Below are 26,980 nucleotides of genomic sequence, written 5' to 3'. Positions count from 1 at the left end.
GTGTGTGTGTGTGTGTGGGAAAGGGGGATACCTAGTCAGTTGTACAACTGAATGCCTTCAACTGAAGTGTCTTCCGCATTTAACCCAACCCCTCTGAATCAGGGGGGGCTGCCTTAATCCACATCATCGGCGACCGGGGAACAGTAGGTTAACTGCCTTGCTCAGGGGCAGAACGACAGACGTTTACCTTGTCGGCTCGGGGATTCGATCCAGCAACCTTTCGGTTACTAATCCAACGCTCTAACCACTAGGCTGTGTGTGTGTGTCTGCGTTTTCTGACCTGCTGCATCTTCTTGTACTCTCCAACACGGGCGTAGGCCATGAACAGGTGAGAGTGATACTCCTCGCTGAGGGGAACCTTCTTCACAGCAGCTTCATACAGCTTAGTCACCAACTCAGCTACAGACAGAGAGGGGATGGGGAGAGTCAACATCACAACATCTAAGGCCTTTGCAGACTGTATGGCAGCTTCAGTCTTTTACAATCATCACGTTACACTGTGCGATGTAACCAAATGAAAATATTGATAACCTGGCCAGATTGCACAATTTGCTTCAGTTCTGTCATCACATTCTGCGATTGGCTTGAGAGTCTACGTTAGTCTACGTAGGCTATGTCAACTGCAGCAGTGTATTTGATCTGCGCATCTGCCAGCACCAGCAGAGCAAGCCACTCTTTATGCTTATGCGCAAGTTCGGGAAAAAATGAAAGTATGCATAGTTCACACATAACTGTATATGTAAGGACTCAGAATCAAATAGGCTTCCCCAAAATAGCATGGTCGCTGTGGTAGAATGTTTTCTTTGATTGGTGATTTTGTGCATTTATCAAAATCCCATCGGGTAGCCCGATTTCAGATTATTAGGGAAATCATTCTTCTTGCACAGCATGTAAACGTTTAAATCAAACTATTATATGAATCTGACTATTCACAATAATGTGCATACTTAGTGCCGGCCATGTTCCTATTGGTCAGTCACCAGGATCGGCTCGTAACACCAGCCACACTATACAATAAATGCGAAACAATTCTGACACTGCCAGAACTTTGTTGGAGCCTACGACCGCACACACTGGTACATAAAGATCGGCAGACCTCGACCCTGTCACACTGAACGAGCCAAGACATCCAACCATCGTTTACGACCTACGAATTTGCCTACAAAGTGGACATTTTGTCTGGGACAGAGAAATCATAGCATAAGACGGCTAAAATCGTACAGTCTATGGGGGCGCTTTAAAGAGAATCCAGAGAGTTGTGTGGATGTGTGCGTGTTTGGTTTTACTGCCTTTGTGGAGACCAAAAGTACTCAGAAAGATAATAAAACAAGAAAAATCTGGAAAAGTGGGGACATTTTCCTGTTCCCCTAAAGGAAAAAGCCTATTTTAGGCTCAGGGGTTAGTGTTAGGGGTTAGGTTTAGTGTTAGGTTTAGGGGTTAGTGTTAGGGGTTAGGTTTAGTGTTAGGTTTAGGGGTTAGGTTTAGTGTTAGGTTTAGGGGTTAGTGTTAGGCGTTAGGTTTAGTGTTAGGTTTAGGGGTTAGTGTTAGGCGTTAGGTTTAGTGTTAGGTTTAGGGGTTAGTGTTAGGCGTTAGGTTTAGGGGTTAGTGTTAGGGGTTAGGTTTAGTGTTAGGTTTAGGGGTTAGTGTTAGGCGTTAGGTTTAGTGTTAGGTTTAGGGGTTAGTGTTAGGGGTTAGGTTTAGTGTTAGGTTTAGGGGTTAGTGTTAGGGGTTAGGTTTAGTGTTAGGTTTAGGGGTTAGTGTTAGGGGTTAGGTTTAGTGTTAGGTTTAGGGGTTAGGTTTAGTGTTAGGTTTAGGGGTTAGTGTTAGGCGTTAGGTTTAGTGTTAGGTTTAGGGGTTAGTGTTAGGCGTTAGGTTTAGTGTTAGGTTTAGGGGTTAGTGTTAGGCGTTAGGTTTAGTGTTAGGTTTAGGGGTTAGTGTTAGGGGTTAGGTTTAGTGTTAGGTTTAGGGGTTAGTGTTAGGCGTTAGGTTTAGTGTTAGGTTTAGGGGTTAGTGTTAGGGGTTAGGTTTAGTGTTAGGTTTAGGGGTTAGTGTTAGGGGTTAGGTTTAGTGTTAGGTTTAGTGGTTAGTGTTAGGGGTTAGGTTTAGGGGTTAGGTTTAGGGGTTAGGTTTAGTGTTAGGTTTAGGGGTTAGTGTTAGGGGTTAGGTTTAGTGTTAGGTTTAGGGGTTAGTGTTAGTGTTAGGTTTAGGGGTTAGGGGTTAGTGTTAGGGGTTAGGTTTAGTGTTAGGTTTAGGGGTTAGTGTTAGGGGTTAGGTTTAGTGTTAGGTTTAGGGGTTAGTGTTAGGGGTTAGGTTTAGTGTTAGGTTTAGGGGTTAGTGTTAGGGGTTAGGTTTAGTGTTAGGGGTTAGGTTTAGTGTTAGGGGTTAGGTTTAGTGTTAGGGGTTAGGTTTAGTGTTAGGGGTTAGGTTTAGTGTTAGGGGTTAGGTTTAGTGTTAGGTTTAGGGGTTAGTGTTAGGGGTTAGGTTTAGTGTTAGGTTTAGGGGTTAGTTTTAGGGGTTAGGTTTAGTGTTAGGTTTAGGGGTTAGTGTTAGGGGTTAGGTTTAGTGTTAGGTTTAGGGGTTAGTGTTAGGGGTTAGGTTTAGTGTTAGGTTTAGGGGTTAGTGTTAGGGGTTAGGTTTAGTGTTAGGTTTAGGGGTTAGTGTTAGGGGTTAGGTTTAGTGTTAGGTTTAGGGGTTAGTGTTAGGGGTTAGGTTTAGTGTTAGGTTTAGTGGTTAGGTTTAGGGGTTAGTGTTAGGGGTTAGTGTTAGGGGTTAGTGTTAGGGGTTAGTGTTAGGGGTTAGTGTTAGGGGTTAGTGTTAGGGGTTAGGTTTAGGGGTTAGGTTTAGGGGTTAGGTTTAGGGGTTAGGTTTAGTGTTAGGGGTTAGGTTTAGTGTTAGGGGTTAGGTTTAGTGTTAGGGGTTAGGTTTAGTGTTAGGGGTTAGGTTTAGTGTTAGGGGTTAGGTTTAGTGTTAGGTTTAGGGGTTAGTGTTAGGGGTTAGGTTTAGTGTTAGGTTTAGGGGTTAGTGTTAGGCGTTAGGTTTAGTGTTAGGTTTAGGGGTTAGTGTTAGGCGTTAGGTTTAGTGTTAGGTTTAGGGGTTAGTGTTAGGGGTTAGGTTTAGTGTTAGGTTTAGGGGTTAGTGTTAGGGGTTAGGTTTAGTGTTAGGTTTAGGGGTTAGTGTTAGGGGTTAGGTTTAGTGTTAGGTTTAGGGGTTAGTGTTAAGTGTTAGATTTAGGGGTTAGTGTTAAGTGTTAGGGTTACGGAAAATAGGATTTTGAATGGGAATCAATTGTTTGGTCCCCAGAAGGATAGTACAACAAATGTGTGTGTGTGAGTGTGTGTGTGTACTCACGGCGGTGCATCTCTCTGTATAGTATAGTGAGAGCCTGTAATGAGTTATCGTCGGTGGGTTCGAGTGTCGCCACCTCCTGGGCCAGGCTAAATGCTTCATCCTGCTTTCCTGTTCGCTGCAGACCGATGGCTTTCAACACCTGGCGAGAGGGATCTGCCTGAGTAACATGCCACCACCACCATCATCATCATCATCGTAGAGGGTAGAGGTTAGGGGCAGGGTTTTAGGTAAGGCCTATGGGGTCAGGTATGGATATAAGTGCTCGTCTCTCTTTCAGTCATTAACCCAACTTAATTTACAGCTGCTAGCAAGCAGTTTTTGACCAGACCAGGAAAAACTCTGGGCTCCATCTTGGGCCCTAAATACAGCCCAGAGTCCCACCCACCTTGGCACAGTGCAGGTCCTTGTGTTTCTTCAGCAGTTTGTCAGCCTGCTGGATCGCCATCTTGTTGTTGCCATTGTCCAGGTAGTCTGAAGGGAGATGACATTACAGAATCAGTTAACCTAGTCCATACAGTACTATAACACATACACACCCACCCCCAGCCCAGTCCCACCCAAGGAGAAAGGGAGTTATTCCTTGTATTTCTCTACAAACCATTCATGGAGTACTAAGACCTGTCAGCAACCATAGTTTAATTTAAACTTAAATTAAGTTAAAATAATTTAACCAAAGCCATTATCAAGCTCTAGAAGTAGTTTCTAAAATGTGGGATGTCCAATCAAAAATTCACATTTTGAACCAATGGGTAAAATAATATGGTAATTGTGTAAATAATCCTCTAAAACAACCAATGGTCCAAACCTCATGTTTCTAACATAATAACCTTTCAAACATTATTGGAGTTTTTACCCTTGTAGGATGACCAAAATTGAAAAGTGATTAAAAAATAAGGACAGTTGCACAGCATAGTGTTAGCTAGGCTGGATGCTGTGCGAGAATAAAAACGACCCAACAGGCTCACTTCCCCGTTGAACTCATCATTCTTCTCGAAGAAGCAGGTAAGATAGATACTGATTTTGAAACATGACATATAGTATTTTAGTATACGCCTTTTTATATTTCATGAAAAATTCCTGCTGTGTTTTTGAAGATTTCTCACAAAAACAAGCGCATCTCTGAAATGTCAACACAGCACTGGGCGTACCATGAGCTTTTTTTCTAAGCCTTTTATATGTAATTCACCTTGTGTCATGCTAAACTAGCTTCTTTTTTTTAACAGAGCATACACAAAGACAAACACGCACACAGTCCCTTTCATCAGGCAAGTTGGGGTCTAGACTTCAGGGCAGCTGGATGCCAAAATGAACCCTGCCAGACAAACACACAGTGCTCTCCAGCTACACTATGTCATCAGCCCAAACGACAGCTAGGCCAACATCATTATGTCTCGTGTTGGCCATCAGGGTTTCCCATTCTTCATAAACCAAATGTCTCTAGATCAGCACCAATTTATATATCTAGACCCATACAGCAGGGATATTTTTCTGTTGTACAACAGCTATATTTTCATTGTGTCCAGTGTCCACTCACTGACAGCCTCTGTCAAGTGATGATAATCAACTCCACATGATTTCAGCAGAGCTTTTGAGGAATGAGAAACAGAGAGAAAGCTGAGAGACCAAACAGAAGTCTCAACGGTGCATGTAATTAGCGCAGTTTGGGAAAATAATCTGCCTGGATCTTGCTAGCTATCTGGCCCAAATCAAAGGCTTCAAACCAACCATGAATATCAAGCTAGCCAACCTTAATCCTCTTATACCCATCTGACACATAACTGCTAGCTAACCATGATCAATGATCTGTAGTTATAGCCTTCATACTTTGTAGCTGGCTAACAGATGAGTTAACAGAGTTGGCGTCAGCATCAGAGACACGAAATCAACACCCGCTAATAAAAACCCATCTAATCAGCTATTTAGTTAGCATCACAACTATTGCCTTGTAACGTTAATAGCCAAACCATGGCATCCCGTCCTAGAGAGCTAACTTAGCATCTAATGGTAACTTAGCTAGCTACCGAGTTAACTGACGGTAAAATGCATCCGACCAACGTGTGTAATACACCCCAGTGTATCTGACTAACTAGTTAGCTTAAACATAGTTGCTGATATTTCTGAGGCATACAAAACTATTTGTAATAACGTAATGTAGTTACGGCTCAGATCCATCACTGTTTCTGATTGCTAACATAGCTAAGCCTTAGTTAGCAAGCTGTCAAATCAAAGAGACCTGAATTCAGCAAGTGGGAGAGACTAATCGCTGAAACTCTTTTAGGGTGTTGTTCAAAGCAAAGCTGTTTCATCTTGCATTGAATAACCGTGGGCAAAATCTCTGCAGTTGTGCGCTGTCAGAATTGTGCTGACATCCACTCAAGCCAAGGTGTACGGTCATTCGGCGCTGCAGGTGAATTGAGTACGGGGATAGGACTTCGGGGGCCCCTGGTGCTGCCCAGCGAGTCCCAGACACAAGCTACTGATCAGATGACTGCTCCGGTACGTCGATAAACAATGACAACACATTTAACCAGACACAAATGTGCTGGTTCCTTGCGAATTGTTACCGTAAATGGGTCTAAGTCTCCGGTCGTTAGGGTCTTGCACATGGCCTCTCGCCGCCATGTTGGAGGTTACCAGTATATGTCTGAGCATGCGCGGTAGCATCAAACCGGCAGGAATTAAAAGGGGCAGTAGCATTTTTTTGTTCACCTTTATTTAAACAGGTAGGCTGTCAGGCTCTCATTTACAACTGCAACCTGGCCAAGATAAAGCAAATCAGTGCGACACAAACAACAACACAGAGTTACACATGGAATAAACAAACATACAGTCAATAATACAATAGAAGAAGTCTATATACAGTGTGTGCAAATGAGGTAGGATAAGGGAGGTAAGGCAATAAATAGGCCATAGTGGCAAAATAATTACAATATATCAATTAAACCCCCGGGGATGATAGATGTGCAGAAGATGAGTGAGCTAGTAGAGATACTGGGGTGCAAAGGAGCAAAATAAATAACAGTATGGGGATGAGGTAGTTGGATGGGCTATTTACAGATGGGCTATGTACAGGTGCAGTGATCTGTGAGCTGCTCTGACAGCTGGTGCTTAAAGTTAGTGAGGGAGATGTGAGTCTCCAGCTTCAATGATTTTGCAGTTTGTTCCAGTCATTGGCAGCAGAGAACTGGAAGGAAAGGCGGCCAAATAGGAATTGGCTTTGGGGGTGACCAGTGAAATATACCTGCTGGAGGGTGTGCTATGGGTGGGTGCTGCTATGGTGACCAGTGAGCTGAGATAAGACAGGGCTTTACCTAGCAACGACTTATAGATGACCTGGGGCCAGTGGGTTTGGTGATGAATATGAAGCGAGGGCCATTTCAGTAGGATTTATCTGAATTTCATCTACTCAATACAGCAAATGCCAAATAAATATTAAAATACAGTCTCAGTATGTCAACTGCAGTGGTATAAATTACTTAAGTAAAAATACTTTCAAATACTACTTAAGTAGTTTTTTGTGGTATCTGTACTTTACTTTACTATTTATATTTTTGACAACTTTTACTTCAGTACATTCCTAAAGAAAATAATGTACTTTCTACTCCATACATTTTCCCTGACACCCAAAACTACTCATTACATTTTGAATGCTTAGTAGAACAGGGAAATTGTCCAATTCACACAGTTATCAAGAGAACATCCCTGGTCATCGCTACTGCCTCTGTTCTGGCAAACTCACTAAACACAAATACTTAATTTGTAAAAGATGTTGGAGTGTGTCCCTGGCTGTCCGTAATTTTTTTTTAAATAAACGTGAAAATTGTACAGTCTATTTTGATTAATATATGGAATTTGAAATGATTTATACCTTTACTTTTGATACTTAAGTATATTTAAAACCAAATACCCAAGTAAAAGCCGACAAAGTAAAAATCTGCTGTTCAGCCCCGGAGCAAGGCAGTTAACCCCCAACAACTGCTCCCCGAGCGCCGATGACGTGGTTTACGATGATAAGGTGGCCCCCCGCACCTCTCTGATTTGAGGGGTTGGGTTAAATGTGGAAGACACATTTCAGTTGTACAACTGTATCCCCTGTTTCCAACTGCCATTTACCCATACTGATATTTCATTATTTGAAAAGACTGTAGTTTCTTACATGCAGTTCACAATGACACATGACTGTTGTGCTTAGCTGTACCACTAGTGGTCCCTCTTGGTCTGTCAAACTCTGGTCAAACTCTGACCTTTAAAAAATATTGTTCAGCTCTAATTTTCTCATTTTAATTTAAAATGTCTCCATTAAAATTGAATTGATCATAATATAATAATTCACTATGTATAGGAGTGATATACCGATCTGCGTATCAGGATGATGTCTTAACTAAACAACTGCAGATCCCTTGAAATGGTCCCCACTCCAGTCCTTCCCCAGATAATGTACTGTACTTTCTTCACCTCTACATGGCCCTAAAAATATATGGTCTACTGAAACTAGACCTTCTATAAATCTTCTTCTGTCTACCTCTGGAGAGGTGAGCGTTGACTGAGACATCAAACCAACTCTAGGTGAGAATCACAAAGTGAATGGACAAGAGAGTAAATGAAGAAAGACACAAGGCTTTCCTTTCCTTTGTCATTTATTGATGGTTGGAACCCAGAGATGTTGGAAAACAGGAAGACACTGAACCATTTCTCAGAAGAGAAAGGAAATGCAGCACTATTATCCAGTGCTTGACTTGGGCAGAAGATAACCAGAGCTGAGTACCGGCACCTCAAATTTTCTACTGCTTAAGCTCCTGCACCTTTTATAGAATATTATCTCAAAACTATTGTGAAGCTCCTGCACCTTTTATAGAATATTATCTCAAAACTATTGTGAAGCTCCTGCACCTTTTATTGAATATTATCTCAAAACTATTGTGAAGCTCCTGCACCTTTTATTGAATATTATCTCAAAACTATTGTGAAGCTCCTGCACCTTTTATTGAATATTATCTCAAAACTATTGTGAAGCTCCTGCACCTTTTATTGAATATTATCTCAAAACTATTGTGAAGCTCCTGCACCTTTTATTGAATATTATCTCAAAACTATTGTGAAGCTCCTGCACCTACAGTTGAAGTCGGAAGTTTACATACACTTAGGTTGGAGTTATTAAAACTCGTTTTTCAACCACTCCACAAATTTCTTGTTAACAAACTATAGTTTTGGCATGTTGATTAGGACATCTACTTTGTGCATGACACAGGTAATTTTTCCAACAGTTGTTTACAAACAGTTTATTTCACTTATAATTCACTGTGTCACAATTCCAGACGGTCAGAAGTTTACATACACTAAGTTGACTGTGCCTTTAAACAGCTTGGAAAATTACAGAAAATGATGTCATGGCTTTAGAAGCTACTGATAGGCTAATTGACATCTTTTGAGTCAATTTGAGGTGTACCTGTGGATGTATTTCAAGGCCTACCTTCAAACTCAGTGCCTCTTTGCTTGACATCATGGGAAAATCAAAAGAAATCAGCCAAGACCACAGAAAAATCCAAATCACAAATCTGGTTCATCCTTGGGAGCAATTTCCAAACGGCTGAAGGTACCACTTTCATCTGTACAAACAATAGTACGCAAGTATAAACACACTGGGACCACGCAGCCATCATACCGCTCAGGAAGGAGACGCGTTCTGTCTCCTTGAGATGAACCTACTTTGTTGTGAAAAGTGCAAATCAATCCCAGAACAACAGCAAAGGACCTTGTGAAGATGCTGGAGGAAACGGGTACAAAAGTATCTATATCCACAGTAAAACGAGTCCTATATCTACATAACCTAAAAGGCCACGCAGCAAGGAAGAAGTCACTGCTCCAAAACCGCCATAAAAAAGCCAGACTACGGTTTGCAACTGCACATGGGGACAAAGATCGTACTCTGGTCTGATGATACAAAAATGATACAAAAATAGATCTGCTTGGCCATAATGACCATCATTATGTTTGGAGGAAAAAGGTGGAGGCTTGCAAGCTGAAGAACACCAACCCGACCGTGAAGCACGGGGGTGGCAGCATTATGTTGTGGGGGTGCTTTGCTGCAGGAAAGACTCGTGCACTTCACATAATAGATGGCATCATGAAGAAGGAAAATTATGTGGATATTTTGAAGCAACATCTCAAGACATCAGTCAGGAAGTTAAAGCTTGGTCACAAATGGGTCTTCCAAATGGACAGTGACCCCAAGCATACTTCCAAAGGTGTGGAAAAATGGCTTAAGGACAACAAAGTCAAGGTATTGGAGTGGCCATCACAAAGCCCTGACCTCAATCCTATAAAAAATTTGTGGGCAGAACTGAAAAAGCATGTGCGAGCAAGGAGGCCTACAAACCTGACTCAGTTACTTCAGATCTGTCAGGAGGAATGGGCCAAACTTCACCCAACTTATTGTGGGAAGCTTGTGGAAGGCTACCTGAAACGTTTGACCCAAGTTCAACAATTTTAAAGGCAATGCTACCAAATACTAATTGAGTGTATTTAAACTTCTGGCCCACTGGGACTGTGATGAAATAAATAAAAGCTGAAATAAATCATTCTCTCTACTATTATTCACATTCTTAAAATAAAGTGGTTATCCTAACTGACCTAAAACAGGGAATTTTTACTAGGATTAAATGTCAGGAATTGTGAAAAACTGAGTTTAAATGTATTTGGCTAAGGTGTATATAAACTTCCGACCTCAACTGTAAATATAAACAGTACTGGCACCCGAAATGAGTACTGGCATCTGTTTCAGTCCAAGTCAAGCACCGCTACCATCACATGAAATGCCCATGAAAAGCCCTCATGCAAATAAAGGGCATAATTTCTGCAAAATACATTGATACATTTTACATTGCATGATTCAAAAGTTGTAGGAAATATCCATTGTATTGTAGTATTTTTTTATTTATTTTTACAGTCACTTCCCGGGCTTGGCTCTATGTGGTATCTTACCCCCAGGTAAGGGCTGACATGCTGACCTGGGCAAATATGTATTTTTCATCATGATGTTAATTTAGTAACCTGGAAGAGGTATGCCACGGGGTCAGATCGAATTTCGTAAGTAAATTGGTGAACTGGAAAATAAATTATTGATGATAATGTGGCAATATCGTATTTTGAGGTAAAACGGTGGTATGTGGGCTCGTTAGAAAGTCCTTAGCTAGCGTTTAAACGTCGTCATTTGTCCCTCTTTAGCCAGGCTTTTGGCTTGGTTAACTTGCTTGCTAGCTTTGCTGTCATTCAGTCTTTGTTTTGTTTTTCTCGTCGAGAAGAATTGTCATTCTTTCATAACACATGAGTGTGTCAATGGTAGTTATCCGTCTGGCGCTCGCAGACCAGTCTCTTTCTCCACAGGATTTCCAATACAACGCTGGTGAGTTTAATTATTTCAGTTTTAATACTGACGTCACCATCTTGCTAGATATATCTATATAGATATATCTATATAGATATAACACATGATATAACACATATCTATATATCGATCGATCGATTTATGATTTTTTATAGACAGCTAACTAGCTAGCCTAATACATGTAATATCCTATGACCAGGCAAGAATAGCTAAGTACTTCCGAGTCACGGATTTTTGAAATCCTTCAGAATAAGAATTCCGTCCTGTATACGTTGTAAATTATTAATGATGGTGAAAGTGACGTAAAATGTGCACAATTATTGTTATCGTTTATAGTAGCATACAAAGATTAGTTACAATTATTTCAATAAGATATGCGATTGATATGTTTATTTTTTTTAGGTCTGAATGGTCAACAATGTTTTTTTGTATGTGTACTCCTATCATTTATTGGACCGTACACAATTTTCTGTACATTGTGTCCAGTAAAAGGGGCCATTCTACTCAGGAGCACTTGTAGTTTCCAAATCCACAGAATTTACACCCAGAGGAGCGTTGCTGCTCATTTTGTGGCCACTCTTTTTAAGGACCGATCAGCTTAAATCCAATTGTTTTTTCATACTGGACATACACAATTTTCTGTAAGTTGCGTAAAGGAAATAGACAAATACGTAATATCTTATAGAATTACATGTAATTACTCTTTGTATGATAACTAGTATAAACTATATTGATTGTGCACATTTTCAAAAGTATACAGGATTTGACTCTTATTCTGAAGGATTCAAAAAAAAATCTGTGACCCGGACGTACATAGTTATTCTTGCCAGACTCACAGCGGTAGAACATAGAACAGCGGGAATAATTAAGTTTGAGGAGTCAGGCAACAGCATCAGAGCAAGTCACTCCCTCCTCTTACCATCAGAGACCTGCTCAGGTTACTGTTTCTGGAACACATTTGTCTGAGTAATTCAGCAATGATGGCAATAGGTATTGATCCAGAAGTTGATGCTTTGTGTTTGCCTATTCTCCCTTTTTCTCTCCCTCTCCCCCTTTTGCTCTCTGACCCTGTAGTTGAGGATATGTCAGAGGAGGATTTGCAGGAGAAAGCACTGAGCTCAGCCAGGCTCTCTCTGAGTGGGAAGACAGAGTTAGAGAGAGCAGCCGTCTTACATCAGCACATCGGCAGCAGAACCATGGGAGACATGGTCATCGAGACCTTCACACCCAACCCTGGTAAGAATCAGAGTATAAAGCTATATGGATGACATATTTAATGAATATGATGCTGTACACAAACCAATGCATTATTATTTGTTGGTGTGTAATAATACTAATACATGTGGTGTGTGTGTATAGGGAGATGGGATGTGTTAAAACATATTCTGAGATTTCAGAATGTCTGACTAAAGAAAATACAGCTGTGGTTATCAGTCTGTCAGACTTTATAGGAATAGAAACTACTAGAAACCTACATTTCTCCCCTGTAGATAAAGAAGAGGGTGAGCAGACTGGGGCAGAGGGAGAAGAGGGTGGAGGAGCCAAACCCCTAGAGGATCAACCAGACGGAGGGGTCCTACTGAGGGCCCTACAGAGGTCAGTGCCGAGGGCACAGAGGTGGCTCCAGACTCGCCCTCCAAGCAGCTTCCAGACCAGATCTCCTTCTTCAGTGGAAACCCCTCAGTGGAGATAATCCACGGCTTCATGCACCTCTACAAGACCAAGTGAGTCTCTGTTGCTATACACAACACTGAGTATGTTTACATGCAGACTAATAATTCGATATTAAACTAATTATGGCATAAGGCCGAGTATGGCTTTAGACATGTAAACACTTTACTCTGCTTTTCTTAATCGGCATAAAGTCAAAATCTAAGAAAGCATACGCCGTTTAAAACACTGGTTTTCTGAGCAATCTTTCTTATTATTAGGATGTAAACACAGGTTGAAATATCAAAACGAACTCTGAACCAACAATATTAATTTGGGGACAGGTCGAAACACAAGAAAACATTAATGGCCATTTAGCTAGCTAGCTTGCTGTTGCTAGCTAATTTGTCCTGGGATATAAACATTGGGTTGTTATTTTACCTGGAATGCTCAAGGTCCTTTTTTCTGGATCTTTGTAGAATTTTGACCTATTTTGAGTCACACAAAATGGTGTGTTCTCTACTCAAACAATTAATCCACAGATAAAAGGGGAAATCTAGTTAGTTTCCAGTAATCTCTCCTCCTTCTGTCTTCTGTGGATTTTATATGGCAGTTGGCAACTAACTTTAAGGTGTATTACCACCACCAAGTGGACTGGAGTGTGAACATCAGTTCATTTTTCAATCACCAATATGCGCATATGCTCCTAAAAGACTGAGGAGATGGGAGAGGCGGGACTTGCAGCACGTCATGCGTCAAGTAGAACTAAGTTCTATTTTAGCGCCTGGCTACGCAGACACTCGTTGACGCGCGCTAGCAGTTTGGATGAAATGATTGAATAACATGTATGTGTACACAACGCAAGTGGTGTGGTCAGCATGTTACTGTGAGAGAAAAGGGGAACAGAGTGTCTGGCCAAGGTGTGCTGAGTTAAGGTGAACAAAAGGTCACTTGTAAACATCATGGAGACCTGGTAGAGAAGAACTGCTACCAGAGCGCTCTACCGCGAAGACAACATTCTAGTCGTCCGTTTTGAGTTTTTACTCTGTTCAGAAACTAACAGTGCTCATTGAGTCTGAACCCATTGGCTTTATATTTCCATTCAGTAGGCTTGGGCGGTATCCAGATTGGGATATTCGGTAATATCGGCACTGAACACGAGGGGCGCTACTTTCAAACCCCACGGAGCCTCTAATTCGAAGGTTAGCAATGCTAACAAGTACATGTAAAATCCCATAAAGTTATACAAGTAACTAAAAAATGCTAGTCAGTTTGCTGCACACTCAAAATAAATATTAAACGGCAAGGCTCTTGATCCAGGAGGGGATTCTCTGCTGTTATCAAGAGAAGCTTAATTTGGCAAGAAGCTAACCAGCTAGATAACTACTAAATTGGCAAACCAAATGTACAATTGCAGAGCATTTAGCACATTTTAAACAGTTAACTTAATAGTTACAATATTTAGTTTAGTTGTGAATTCCATACTGTAACTATGGTTGAAAAACCATCTGGCTATTTCCAAATATCCCCCGGTATACATTATATCACCCAAGCCTACCATGCAGTAGACATTCTGTACTATATCCTGAGCGACTACAATATAGCAAAGATATTGTTTATTGAAAAGATTTCTCACTGGCAATATGAGGACGTGCGTCGCAGTGCCATGCTGTGTATCCTGACCGTCCCCTCCACCATGACAAGCCACGACCTCATGAAGTTTGTGGCACCATTTTATGATGTCATGGAGCACATGAAGATCATACGAGACTCCACCTCTAACCAGTACATGGTGCTGATCAAGTTTAGTAGCCAGGTGAGATGAGTAAGATCATACGAGACTCCACCTCTAACCAGTACATGGTGCTGATCAAGTTTAGTAGCCAGGTGAGATGAGTAAGATCATACGAGACTCCACCTCTAACCAGTACATGGTGCTGATCAAGTTTAGTAGCCAGGTGAGATGAGTAAGATCATACGAGACTCCACCTCTAACCAGTACATGGTGCTGATCAAGTTTAGTAGCCAGGTGAGATGAGTAAGATCATACGAGACTCCACCTCTAACCAGTACATGGTGCTGATCAAGTTTAGTAGCCAGGTGAGATGAGTAAGATCACAGAACACTGCTGTTGTTGTATCTGAAAGTCTGCTTAGAAACTGTTTTTAGAATTATTCACATTATTACTCCGTCTCTCTCTGTCTCCCCCTTTCACTCTCCAGGCTGATGCAGATAGTTTCTGCACAGCGTGTAATGGCCCTACGTTCAACTCCATAGAGGATGCAGTCTGTCAGCTGGTCTATGTGGAGAGAGCTGAGGTCATCAAGTCTGAGCAGGTACAGTATGTACACCAGTACCTCTAATGACTGTCTGAGCAGTGCACTTGAGGACATAGATTTTAATAATTTCTCTCTCTCTCTGTCTCTCTCTCTCACCCTCCCACCCCCCAGGGCACCGGTCTTCCAGTGATGGAGCTGACAGAGCTCCCTAAGTGTACCGTGTGTCTGGAGAGGATGGATGAGTCAGTGAATGGGGTTCTCACCACACTCTGTAACCACAGCTTCCACAGCCTGTGTCTGCAACGCTGGGAGGATGCCTCGTGAGAATATACCAGCACACACACGACTCACAGCATGACCCTGAGTTAATTTCTCTGTCTATCATGTGCTGCAGTTTTAGTCCTTTTGTGAGCAATATGGCATTGTGTTTTAGCATGGGGACAATAGAAGTGGTAGCTACTGTGCATTTGGTGTTTTTATGTGTGTAAAGGTGTTGACTGGGTTGTATTGACTGTTGTGTTCCAGGTGTCCTGTGTGTCGGTATTGTCAGACCCCAGAGCCTGTAGTGGAGAACAAGTGCTTTGAATGTGGAGTTCAGGAGGTAAACATTATTTACACACTATAATCAACACTACATACATTTGCATACGTCTACAGGTACTCTTGTTGTTTACAGTTGCTAATGTTTTCCCTCCTACGCCCCTCCCCCTGGGTAATGTTTTCCCTCCTATGCCCCTCCCCCTCCAGAACCTTTGGATCTGTCTGATCTGTGGTCATATCGGCTGCGGTCGCTATGTCAGTCGTCATGCCGACAAACACTTTGAGGAGACGCAACACACGTATGCCATGCAGCTGACTAACCACCGTGTCTGGGACTATGCTGGAGGTACAGGATACTGTGGAGGGCTAGGGGCAAGATTACCGACTTCTGTCTCTATACAGTGAGGGAAAAAAGTATTTGATCCCCTGCTGATTTTGTATGTTTGCCCACCGACAAAGAAATGATCAAACTATAATTTGAATGGTAGGTTTATTTGAACAGTAACACCAAAAAAATCCAGAAAAACGCATGTCAAAAATGTTATAAATTGATTTGCATTTTAATGAGGGAAATAAGTATTTGACCCCTCTGCAAAACATGACTTAGTACTTGGTGGCAAAACCCTTGTTGGCAATCACAGAGGTCAGACGTATCTTGTAGTTGGCCACCAGGTTTGCACACATCTCAGGAGGGATTTTTTCCCACTCCTCTTTGCAGATCTTCTCCAAGTCATTAAGGTTTCGAGGCTGACGTTTGGCAACTCGAACCTTCAGCTCCCTCCACAGATTATCTATGGGATTAAGGTCTGGAGACTTGCTAGGCCACTGCAGGACCTTGATGTGCTTCTTCTTGAGCCACTCCTTTGTTGCCTTGGCCGTGTGTTTTGGGTCATTGTCATGCTGGAATACCCATCCACGACCCATTTTCAATGCCCTGGCTGGGGGAAGGAGGTTCTCGCCCAAGATTTGACGGTACATGGCCCCGTCCATCGTCCCTTTGATGCGGTGAAGTTGTCCTGTCCCATTAGCAGAAAAACACCCCCAAAGCATAACGCTTCCACCTCCATGTTTGACGGTGGGGATGGTGTTCTTGGGGTCATAGGCAGCATTCCTCCTCCTCCAAACACGGCGAGTTGAGTTGATGCCAAAGAGCTCCATTTTGGTCTCATCTGACCACAACACTTTCACCCAGTTGTCCTCTGTATCATTCAGATGTTCATTGGCAAACTTCAGACGGGCATGTATATGTGCTTTCTTGAGCAGGGGGACCTTGCGGGCGCTGCAGGATTTCAGTCCTTCATGGCGTAGTGTGTTACCAATTGTTTTCTTGGTGACTATGGTCCCAGCTGCCTTGAGATCATTGACAAGATCCTCCCGTGTAGTTCTGGGCTGATTCCTCACCGTTCTCATGATCATTGTAACTCCACGAGGTGAGATCTTGCATGGAGCCCCAGGCCGAGGGAGATTGACAGTTATTTTGTGTTTCTTCCATTTGCAAATAATCACACCAACTGTTGTCACCTTCTCACCAAGCTGCTTGGCGATCGTCTTGTAGCCCATTCCAGCCTTGTGTAGGTCTACAATCTTGTCCCTGACATGCTTGGAGAGCTCTTTGGTCTTGTCCATGGTGGAGAGTTTGGAATCTGATTGCTTCTGTGGACGGGAGTCTTTTATACAGATAACAAACTGAGATTAGGAGCACTCCCTTTAAGAGTGTGCTCCTAATCTTAGCTCGTTACCTGTATAAAAGACACCTGGGAGCCAGAAATCTTTCTGATTGAGAGGGGGTCAAATACTTATTTCCCTCATTTTGGGGATTTCCGAAAAGTTCGAAAAGTCCGAATTTCCGAAAAGTCCGAATTTCCGAAAAGTCTGAATTTCCTAAAAGTCTGAATTTCCGAAAAGTCTGAATTTCCGAAAAGTCTGATTTTCCTAAAAGTCTGATTTTCCTAAAAGTCTGAATTTCCTAAAAGTCTGAATTTCCTAAAAGTCTGATTGTCCGAAAAGTCAGATTTTCCGAAAATTCGGAAAAGTCAGAAAAGTCAGATTTTCCGAAAAGTCCGATTTTTCTCTCACTGTTCAAATATACCTACCATTAAAATTATAGACTGATCCTTTCTTTGTCAGTGGGCAAATGTACAAAATCAGCAGGGGATCAAATACTTTTTCCCCCCACTGTGTGTGTGTATGCATATATATATACACTGCTCAAAAAAATAAAGGGAACACTAAAATAACACATCCTAGATCTGAATGAATAAAATAACCATTAAATACTTTTTTCTTTACATAGTTGAATGTGCTGACAACAAAATCACACAAAAATAATCAATGGAAATCCAATTGATCAACCCATGGAGGTCTGGATTTGGAGTCACACTCAAAATTAAAGTGGAAAACCACACTACAGGCTGATCCACCTTAGATGTAATGTCTTCCCCGTAGCCTTCCCCGTAGCTCAGTTGGTAGAGCATGGTGTTTGCAACGCCAGGGTTGTTGGGTTCGATTCCCACGGGGGGCCAAGTACGAAGAAGAAAAAAATTGTATGAAATGAAATGTATGCATTCACTACTGTAAGTCGCTCTGGATAAGAGCGTCTGCTAAATGACTAAAATGTAATGTAAATGTAAATGTCCTTAAAACAAGTCAAAATGAGGCTCAGTAGTGTGTGTGTGTGGCCTCCACGTGCCTGTATGACCTCCCTACAACGCCTGGGCATGCTCCTGATGAGGTGACGGATGGTCTCCTGAGGGATCTCCTCCCAGACCTGGACTAAAGCATCCGCCAACTCCTGGACAGTCTGTGGTGCAACGTGGCGTTGGTGGATGGAGCGAGACATGATGTCCCAGATGTCCCAGTCCATAGCATCAATGCCTTCCTCTTGCAGGAACTGCTGACACACTCCAGCCACATGAGGTCTAGCATTGTCTTGCATTAGGAGGAACCCAGGGCCAACCGCACCAGCATATGGTCTCACAAGGGGTCTGATGATCTCATCTCGGTACCTAATGGCAGTCAGGCTACCTCTGGCGAGCACATGGAGGGCTGTGCGGCCCCCCAAAGAAATGCCACCCCACACCATGACTGACCCACCGCCAAACTGGTCATGCTGGAGGATGTTGCAGGCAGCAGAACGTTCTCCACGGCGTCTCCAGACTCTGTCACGTCTATCACATGCTCAGTGTGAACCTGCTTTAATCTGTGAAGAGCACAGGGCGCCAGTGGCGAATTTGCCAATCTTGGTGTTCTCTGGCAAATGCCAAACGTCCTGCACGGTGTTGGGCTGTAAGCACAACCCCCACCTGTGGACGTCGGGCCCTCATACCACCCTCATGGAGTCTGTTTCTGACCGTTTGAGCAGACATGTCATTTTGCAGGGCTCTGGCAGTGCTCCTCCTGCTCCTCCTTGCACAAAGGCGGAGGTAGCGGTCCTGCTGCTGGGTTGTTGCCCTCCTACGGCCTCCTCCACGTCTCCTGATGTACTGGCATGTCTCCTGGTAGCGCCTCCATGCTCTGGACACTACGCTGACAGACACAGCAAACCTTCTTGCCACAGCTCGCATTGATGTGCCATCCTGGATGAGCTGCACTACCTGAGCCACTTGTGTGGGTTGTAGACTCCGTCTCATGCTACCACTAGAGTGAAAGCACCGCCAGCATTCAAAAGTGACCAAAACATCAGCCAGGAAGCATAGGAACTGAGAAGTGGTCTGTGGTACCCACCTGCAGAACCACTCCTTTATTGGGGGTGTCTTGCTAATTGCCTATAATTTCCACCTGTTGTCTATTCCATTTGCACAACAGCATGTGACATTTATTGTCAATCAGTGTTGCTTCCTAAGTGGACAGTTTGATTTCACAGAAGTGTGATTGACTTGGAGTTACATTGTGTTGTTTAAGTGTTCCCTTTATTTTTTTGAGCAGTATATATATATATCTCAACTACAATGTATATAAAACGGGGATGTGAGAAATATACAATTACATTTTAGTCATTTAGCAGATGCTCTTATCCAATGTGTCATACAGGAGCAATTAGGGTTAAGTTCCTTGCTCAAGGACACATCAACATATATTTCCCCTAGTCGGCTCTTGGATTCAGCGACTTTTCCGTTACTGGCCCAACGCTCTTAACCGCCAGGACACCTGCCGCCCAATGTGCAATTGTTCTTAACATTTGAAGTGCCATTTAAAAAAAAAAACATTTTAATGACAAGAAAAAATAATAAAATGACGTGAATTCACAATTCAGATATGATCCTGTTTATGACCGCTATGGGGGCCAATGCAGTTCAATCTACCTGGCTACCAGACAGCGCTCAACTTCCTGCTGTCCCCTACCCCTTTTTCGACATGGCATCTTGTAGTCTGGTTCTAGATATGCCATCAGGGCAGTGAAGCCAACATCCTCTACCATTTGCCAATGGCTGCATATCAACTGCAATCATTTCTGTAATCAGCGCTGTGATTTTCTCACTCCGTCCCTTATCTGCTGCCAGCAACTGGTTGGGTCACAGTGACTCCCTTTCAGATGGTTAAGCATTGAACCTGTACTGTCACAGTGACTCCCTTTCAGATGGTTAAGCATTGAACCTGTACTGTCACAGTGACTCCCTTTCAGATGGTTAAGCATTGAACCTGTACTGTCACAGTGACTCCCTTTCAGATGGTTAAGCATTGAACCTGTACTGTCACAGTGACTCCCTTTCAGATGGTTAAGCATTGAACCTGTACTGTCACAGTGACTCCCTTTCAGATGGTTAAGCATTGAACCTGTACTGTCACAGTGACTCCCTTTCAGATGGTTAAGCATTGAACCTGTACTGTCACAGTGACTCCCTTTCAGATGGTTAAGCATTGAACCTGTACTGTCACAGTGACTCCCTTTCAGATGGTTAAGCATTGAACCTGTACTGTCACAGTGACTCCCTTTCAGATGGTTAAGCATTGAACCTGTACTGTCACAGTGACTCAATTCCACCTTGCAAAGTTTGTATTTAATTGTAACTTAGAATAACATCCTCTAATGCACCTGGCTTAAGCTACCTGAAGCTTTCTTAAATCACAGTTATATAGGCAGACATAGGAAATGGCTACAGATAGCGGAAAGCAAACCCCCGTCTTGAGTCAATACTGCCATCTAATGGTAAACATAAATATACCAGGTTACTACAACCACCTTCTCATGGGACTTTCTCAGTATTGCCATACAGGACTTCGCTGCTGTCCCTTCCCTGTCTTACTCTCTTACATTTTTTGGAACTGTTAACGACGATGCCGACGTGCGGAGCGATTTATTTCCGTGGTAAATCATTTGAAAGATGCATATCTCCTCCTAACGTTACAGTATTGTTGCATTAGGTATCTGTTAAATAGAGTTCCCTTTATGATGGGGGTGATCGACACCTGTTAGTGGTAGTTTTGTGATAACTGCACTGTGATTTTCATTTTGTGAAAAAGAAAATAAAATATTTTATCTAAATGTTAACGATCCCAATGTCGTTTAAACGTTCTCACCACTAATATAAAACCCTGTGTGTAGCACTGCAACAGTGCTTCACTGATGTGTGTGTGTGTGTGTGTGTGTGTGTGTGTGTGTGTGTGTGCGTGCAGATAACTATGTTCACAGGCTGGTGGCCAGTAAGACTGATGGGAAGATGGTTCAGTACGGGTGTGAAGGAGAAACCTGTCAAGAGGAGAAGATAGACACTCTGCAATTAGGTGTGTGTGTGTGTTTGACTCCCTGTTTTTCATTCTAAAAGTGTGATACCTATTAGTTAACATGGCAAACAGCTGTTACAGCAGATATCTCAGCCAGAATGATGTAACCTCTTCCTGCAGTATTCTCACCTGCGAGACAGCTGGAGTCCCAGCGTATTTACTGGGAGAATAAGATTGTTCACCTGGAGAAGGACACAGCAGAGGAGGTCGGATAAGAATCATTACTGCATGTCTGAAATCATGTCTCTATCTATCCATTCAGCTAAATACCCGATTCAGTGTTTGTGTGTGTGTGTGTGTGTGTTTCAGATCAACAGCATGAAGGCCAAGTTTAAGGAGACCATAGATCGATGTGATAACCTGGAACGTCGGCTGGAAGAGCTGGCCAAGGACAAACAGAGCATGGACAGGAAGTAGGTCGATCCTCTCACACTGCAGGCAGCTGTCAATCATCCTGACACAGTAAAATATTACAATCTGACTGTGGCCATAGTCATGTTGTACTGTAGGTGTTCATTTTCTCTCTCTCTCTAAACTAGTGGGGAGAGACGTTATCTGCTATTGAAAATCGGTGTGTCTTGGTAGCACCATCTTTGTCTCCCCCTCCTCCAGGTGTGGTCAGTTGTCGACCCGTGTGATGAAGCTTGGTCAGGAGCTGAAAGAGGAACAGGAAATGAACCGCTGTCTGAGAGCCAATCAGGTTCAGCTACAGGCCCAGCTGGCTGAAGATGAGCACAAGGCTAGAGAGACTGGTGAGTCTGGGGGAGGGAGACTAGAACCTAATTCTGGGGGAGGGAGAGACTAGAACCTAATTCTGGGGGAGGGAGAGACTAGAACCTAATTCTGGGGTAGGGAGAGACTAGAACCTAATTCTGGGGGAGGGAGAGACTAGAACCTAATTCTGGGGGAGGGAGAGACTAGAACCTAATTCTGGGGGAGGGAGAGACTAGAACCTAATTCTGGGGGAGGGAGAGACTAGAACCCTCCATTGTGGACGTAGTCTCTATCTGGGAGTTAAATGGATGACAACATTTCATCTCATCTCTTTGATGCCTTTAACCTCTCTTTCCCTCCTCCAGGCGAGCGTAAGGACGGGGTGATAGCAGAGCTCCAGGAGCAGCTGAGAGATGTCATGTTTTACCTGGAGACTCAGCAGCAGATAGGTCTGCCTCCAGAGACCAGGACTGAGATACAGGAAGGACACCTCAACATAGGCGCAGCAGCCACTCCTGCCCCAGGACCCTCCACTGCCATAGGCCGAGGCCGCAGGGGGCGGTCCGAAAGGGGGAAGTAGAGAAGACACAACCAGGAAGTGGAGAGAGGGAGAGATGTTGGTCTTCACTAATTACCACAGCCACAAAGTCATAAACCCTGCCTATTTCTACAATTTCTCTTCTTAAAATGTGATTTTTAAACCTAGCCTTAACCACACTGCTAACCTTATTCCTAACCTTAAATGAAGACCAAAAAGCACATTTTTTGTTTTCATAAATTTTCTATGATATAACCTATTTTGACTTTGAGGCTGTGGTAAAACCAAAGATGTCAGATGCCTGAAATGACCCACCAAAATTACATTATTAAAGTGTGTGAGCGTGCGTGTTTGCAAAAGGACTTTGGCTCCTTAGACAGTACTCTAAGAGGATGGGATCAGAAGTTGGGTGTATATCTCTGCTTCAAGATGCTGACTTTGCTCTTCTCCCTCCATCCTTCTATAAAAAATGCAGTGTTTTATTTTTCACCTTGTTTTCTTCCTGAAAGGAGGAGAGATTCATGTGAATAAGGAAGTGAGAAGTGGATGAATACCTCATGTTTGAATGCTTTTCTAAATGTCCAGTCACTTTTTGTAGGTATGTGTGTTGTTATAAATGGGTTTAGAAAGTCTGCTTCTGAGCTTCACTACCAGCTGTTTGGCAGCGTTTGTCATCTATATTTTATATAACATCTGATTACAATCTGTTCTCAGGAAACGGCATGACTAGCGTGAGAATGTATTTTTTTTCATTTAGATAATTTAATATGTGACAAAACAAACTGAACATCACTTTATCTGAGAGATTAAGTCAAGTGCTGAAATGTTTAATTTCTCAATTTAGAAATGACCTGTCAGAGCTGTAGACTTAACAGACGGCCACAGGTATATGTGGCTGATGCTTTGGCATTCCTACACTGATCTGAGATGTGCACCTGACATCGAGGGTTGCTCTATTGCCTGGGCCAAGTCATCTGAGCAGTCATGCAAGTTAAGCCTAAAGTTCCACGTTGGGCAGGTGATTTTTAACAAAAAGTTAAAAAAAAATAAAACTGCAAAGAATTCCAGTAGCTTAAGCTGATCTTTCTGGTTCCTCCCCATTATTTAAATGAAAGACGTATAGCAGTCGGGCAAGTTGAGCCTGTTCTACTAATAAAAACCAAAATACAAACAATTCCAGTAGTGATCTTTCTGGTTCCTCCCCTATGTGTAGGTGAAAGACAATATATGGCACTTCTGTGTGTAAATAGCTAATTTACATTTTCAGGCAAGTGATTGGGCAAGTGCCTTTCAGACTTTAATGTCAATCCCTGTAATACAATACTCTACAAATACAATATCATACAACAGTTTGACTCCTGTTTCCCTGCACTTACCTGTGTGTATCTGTATTGCCTATACACTGCACTACTGACCAGATCCTGGTAAGCTGTGTACATGCGTGTGTTTGTGTTGTGCTCAGTGTGCTCAGTACAGCTTTCCACTATAATATAGCATCAATATTGTCATAGCATGGTATTGTATCTAGGTCAACACAGATGTTGGAATAGTACACAACAGCAGCAGAATCCCACCTTTAGCCTAATGTGAACATGTCTTATTTCATTTTACCTTCCTGAATGTCAACTTCCAGCAGTTCACTGTGTTTTTTGTATACATGTTAAAGTGCTCAATAAATGATGTTACCATTTGTACTCGGGGTGATGGTTTTAAAAGTTCCTGAATGAAGGTTCATGATAGTCAAAATGAAGACTTCCTAGAAAAGGCCTATTTTTAAATAATAATTTATTTACCACCCACACCGGTTACCCAGTCATTTCTGTGTGATGTCTGTGTAAAGGGAAGTTAAAGATGGTAAACTATGCTATAAGTCACTTTAAAGAGAGTAAACTATAAGCTGTGAGTCATAGAGAGAGTTAGGGCTGGGGTATTTTTCTCCCCGCTCCGAGGGGGGGATTTTTCGTGGCGCCCTGCTGACGAGTATTTCTCTCATTCAGCAGTCATAAAGGCCTAGAGCACTAATTGAATGTAATTTTTATAAACATTTTGATATTTTTTAGCAGCACCCCTAAATCCCCTGTCTATGGGCTGGATTCAATCCGTAGCTCCAAAGATCAGCGTTGTAGGCCGGTGGAAATTTAAGGTCATTTTTGATTGAGCCGGAAATGCAGCGTTTACCGTGAATGCAGTCTCTGAAAAAAGTATGGTTGCTGAGGGTGAGCGAACTATAATACAGAAGCTGTGGTTCTTTCATTGTTGATGGACACATATAAACAAGGTGTGGTAAACTTTATAGGAAGATATTTCAATATCATAATTCATGTCGGCCGATTCAGATTTCAGAAAGGTAGACTTAACATTAATTTAAGTCAATAAAATATGTACTTAAGCATAGGCGTCATGCCCATAGGGGGCACAGGGGCACATGCCCCCTCAGATTAGTCCTGTATAAATATATATATATATATATACAGTGTATTCGGAAAGTATTCAGACCCCTTGACCTTTTCCACATTTTGTTATGTTACAGGCGTATTCTAAAATGTATTACATTTAAAAGAAATCTTCATCAATCTACACACAATACCACATAATGGCAAAGTGAAAACAGGTTTTTAGAAATGTTAGCAAATTTATATAACAAAAAAACTAATAGAAATAGCTTATTTACATAAGTATTCAGACCCTTTGCTATGAGACTCGAGTTTCTACAACTCGACTGGAGTCCACCTGTGGCAAATTCAATAGATTGGACATGATTTGGAAAGTACAGTGCATGTCAGAGCAAAAATCAAGCCATGAGGTCAAAGGAATTGTCCGTAGCACTTCGAGACAGGATTGTGTTGAGGCACAGATCTGTACCAAAACATTTCTGCAGCATTGAAGGTCCCCAAGAACATAGTGGCCTCCATCATTCTTAAATGGAAGAAGTTTAGAACCACCAAGACTCTTCCTAGAGCTGGCCGCCCGGCCAAACTGAGCAATCGAGGGAGAAGTCACTCTGACAGTGTTCCTCTGTGGTGACGGGAGAACCTTCCAGAAAGTCAACCATCTCTGCAGCACTCCACCAATCAGGCCTTTATGGTAGAGTGGCCAGACGGAAGCCACTCCTCAGTAAAAGGCATATGAAAGCCCGCTTGGAGTTTGCCAAAAGGCAGCTAAAGGACTCTCAGACCATGAGAAACAAGATTCTCCTGTCTGATGAAACCAAGATTGAACTCTTTGGCCTGAATGCCAAGTGCCAGGTCTGGAGGAAACCTGGCACCATCCCTGCGGAGAAGCATGGTGTTGGCAGCATCATGCTGTGGGGATGTTTTTCAGTGGCAGGGACTAGAAGAGTAGTCAGAATTGAGGGAAAGATAAACGGAGAAAAGTACAGAGAGATCCTTGATGAAAACCTTCTCCAGAGCACTCACGACCTCAGACTGGGGTGACGGTTCACATTCCAACAGGACAACACCCCTAAGCACACAGCCAAGACAACACAGGAGTGGCTTCGGGACAAGTCTCTAAATGTCCTTGAATGGCCCAACCAGAGCCCGGACTTGAACCCAATCAAACATGTCTGGAGAGAGGTGAAAATAGCTGTGCAGCGACGCTCCCCATCCATCCTGACAGATCTTGAAAGGATAAGAATAAGAATGGGAGAGACTCCCCAAATACAGGTGTGCCAAGCTTGTAGCATCATACCCAAGAAGACTCAAGGCTGTAATTGTTGCCGAAGGTGCTTCAACAAATTACTGAGTAAAGGGTCTGAATACTTATGTAAATTATAACTTTCAGTTATATTTTTTTTATAAATGTGCAAAAAATTCTAAAATACTTTTTTGCTTTGTCATTATGGGGTATTGTGTGTAGATTGATGGAAAAAACGATTTAATATATTTTAGAATAAGGCTGTAATGTACATTTTTTAGGAAAAAGTCAAGGGGTCTGAATACTTTCCATATATATATATATTTTCCTGTAATACTACTAGCCACCTAACAATTTTATGAAATTGGCTTTAGCTAGCCCAGATAGGTTCCCAATCTCCCAGCCTCATAATCTTATTTTAATGGTAATATTTTTATACAAAGGGCACCATTGGGAATTACACCCTGGTCTCAATTGGGTTACCCTGAATAAATAAAACAGAATAAAAATACATTAATAAAAACTAGTTACCAAGAAGCCATTTCAGGGTAACAATTAAGTTAGAGTAGCTAGCATGCCTGCTGGCAAGGTTGGTAGACTTTAGAAAAGCAAATAATAACTAAATGTATTGAATAAGACTCACATTCTTTTCAATCTTATACCCAGATTTTAGCAGAGAAACAGAGAAGCATATTCAGTTTATTAAAAAAAAAAGAACCACCACTCAGTAGGATACAGAAAGCTCAAGAGGTATGCTTAAATATGCAATAATGAACATGGCTCTAGACTGCAGTACTTTTAAGCCAACTTTTTTTACTTAGGTCCATGTTGAGACAACTATCTCAAGTCTGAATTGAAAACTGAATTGACCCCAACCATGACGGAGATGAGCTTCCTCTCTCTCATCCGTGAGATATTTACCCTTTCAAATCAACCACACCAAACACACACACACACACACACACACACACGCACGCACGCACGCACACACACACACACACACACACACAACGCATACATTCTCCTACCACTCACAAATAAAACACTCACACCCTCTCAGCCATTAATAACACTCAGTTTTGTGAATTGTTCTCTTCAGCAGCGTCATGTTGCGACATTGACGCAGAGGCATTCTGCCTTGGGCTAGTGCAAAGTAATTACAATCACAGG

At 42.4% G+C, this 26,980-nt stretch overlaps 1 protein-coding gene and 1 pseudogene across 4 annotated transcripts in view; one reads left to right on the top strand and one right to left on the bottom strand.

Moving 5' to 3' along the window:
- LOC106568276 (N-alpha-acetyltransferase 25, NatB auxiliary subunit) overlaps nt 1-5,995 on the bottom strand; it is a 32,451-nt gene extending 26,456 nt beyond the window's left edge. For 2 of the 4 annotated variants that reach the window (XM_014138458.2, XM_045692458.1), the window contains exons 1-4: nt 5,913-5,995; nt 3,734-3,819; nt 3,349-3,487; nt 281-399 (exon numbers count right to left, since the gene is read on the bottom strand). In XM_014138458.2, the coding sequence (XP_013993933.2) occupies nt 281-399; nt 3,349-3,487; nt 3,734-3,819; nt 5,913-5,970 (402 nt within the window). In that variant the 5' untranslated portion in view covers nt 5,971-5,995. Of the gene's footprint in view, nt 1-280; nt 400-3,348; nt 3,583-3,733; nt 3,820-5,912 lie in introns of all 4 variants that reach the window. The other 2 variants (XM_045692459.1, XM_045692460.1) reach the window with 2 other exon arrangements.
- Nucleotides 5,996-10,327: 4,332 nt separating this feature from the next.
- LOC106568275 (BRCA1-associated protein-like) lies at nt 10,328-23,868 on the top strand (annotated as a pseudogene).
- The last annotated feature ends 3,112 nt before the right edge of the window (nt 23,869-26,980 follow it).

This window comes from Salmo salar, chromosome ssa13, assembly GCF_905237065.1.
Source record: "Salmo salar chromosome ssa13, Ssal_v3.1, whole genome shotgun sequence".
Taxonomy (NCBI): domain Eukaryota; kingdom Metazoa; phylum Chordata; class Actinopteri; order Salmoniformes; family Salmonidae; genus Salmo; species Salmo salar.
The sequence above is the reverse complement of the archived record's forward strand: the minus strand, read 5'-3'. Positions and strand labels throughout refer to the sequence as shown.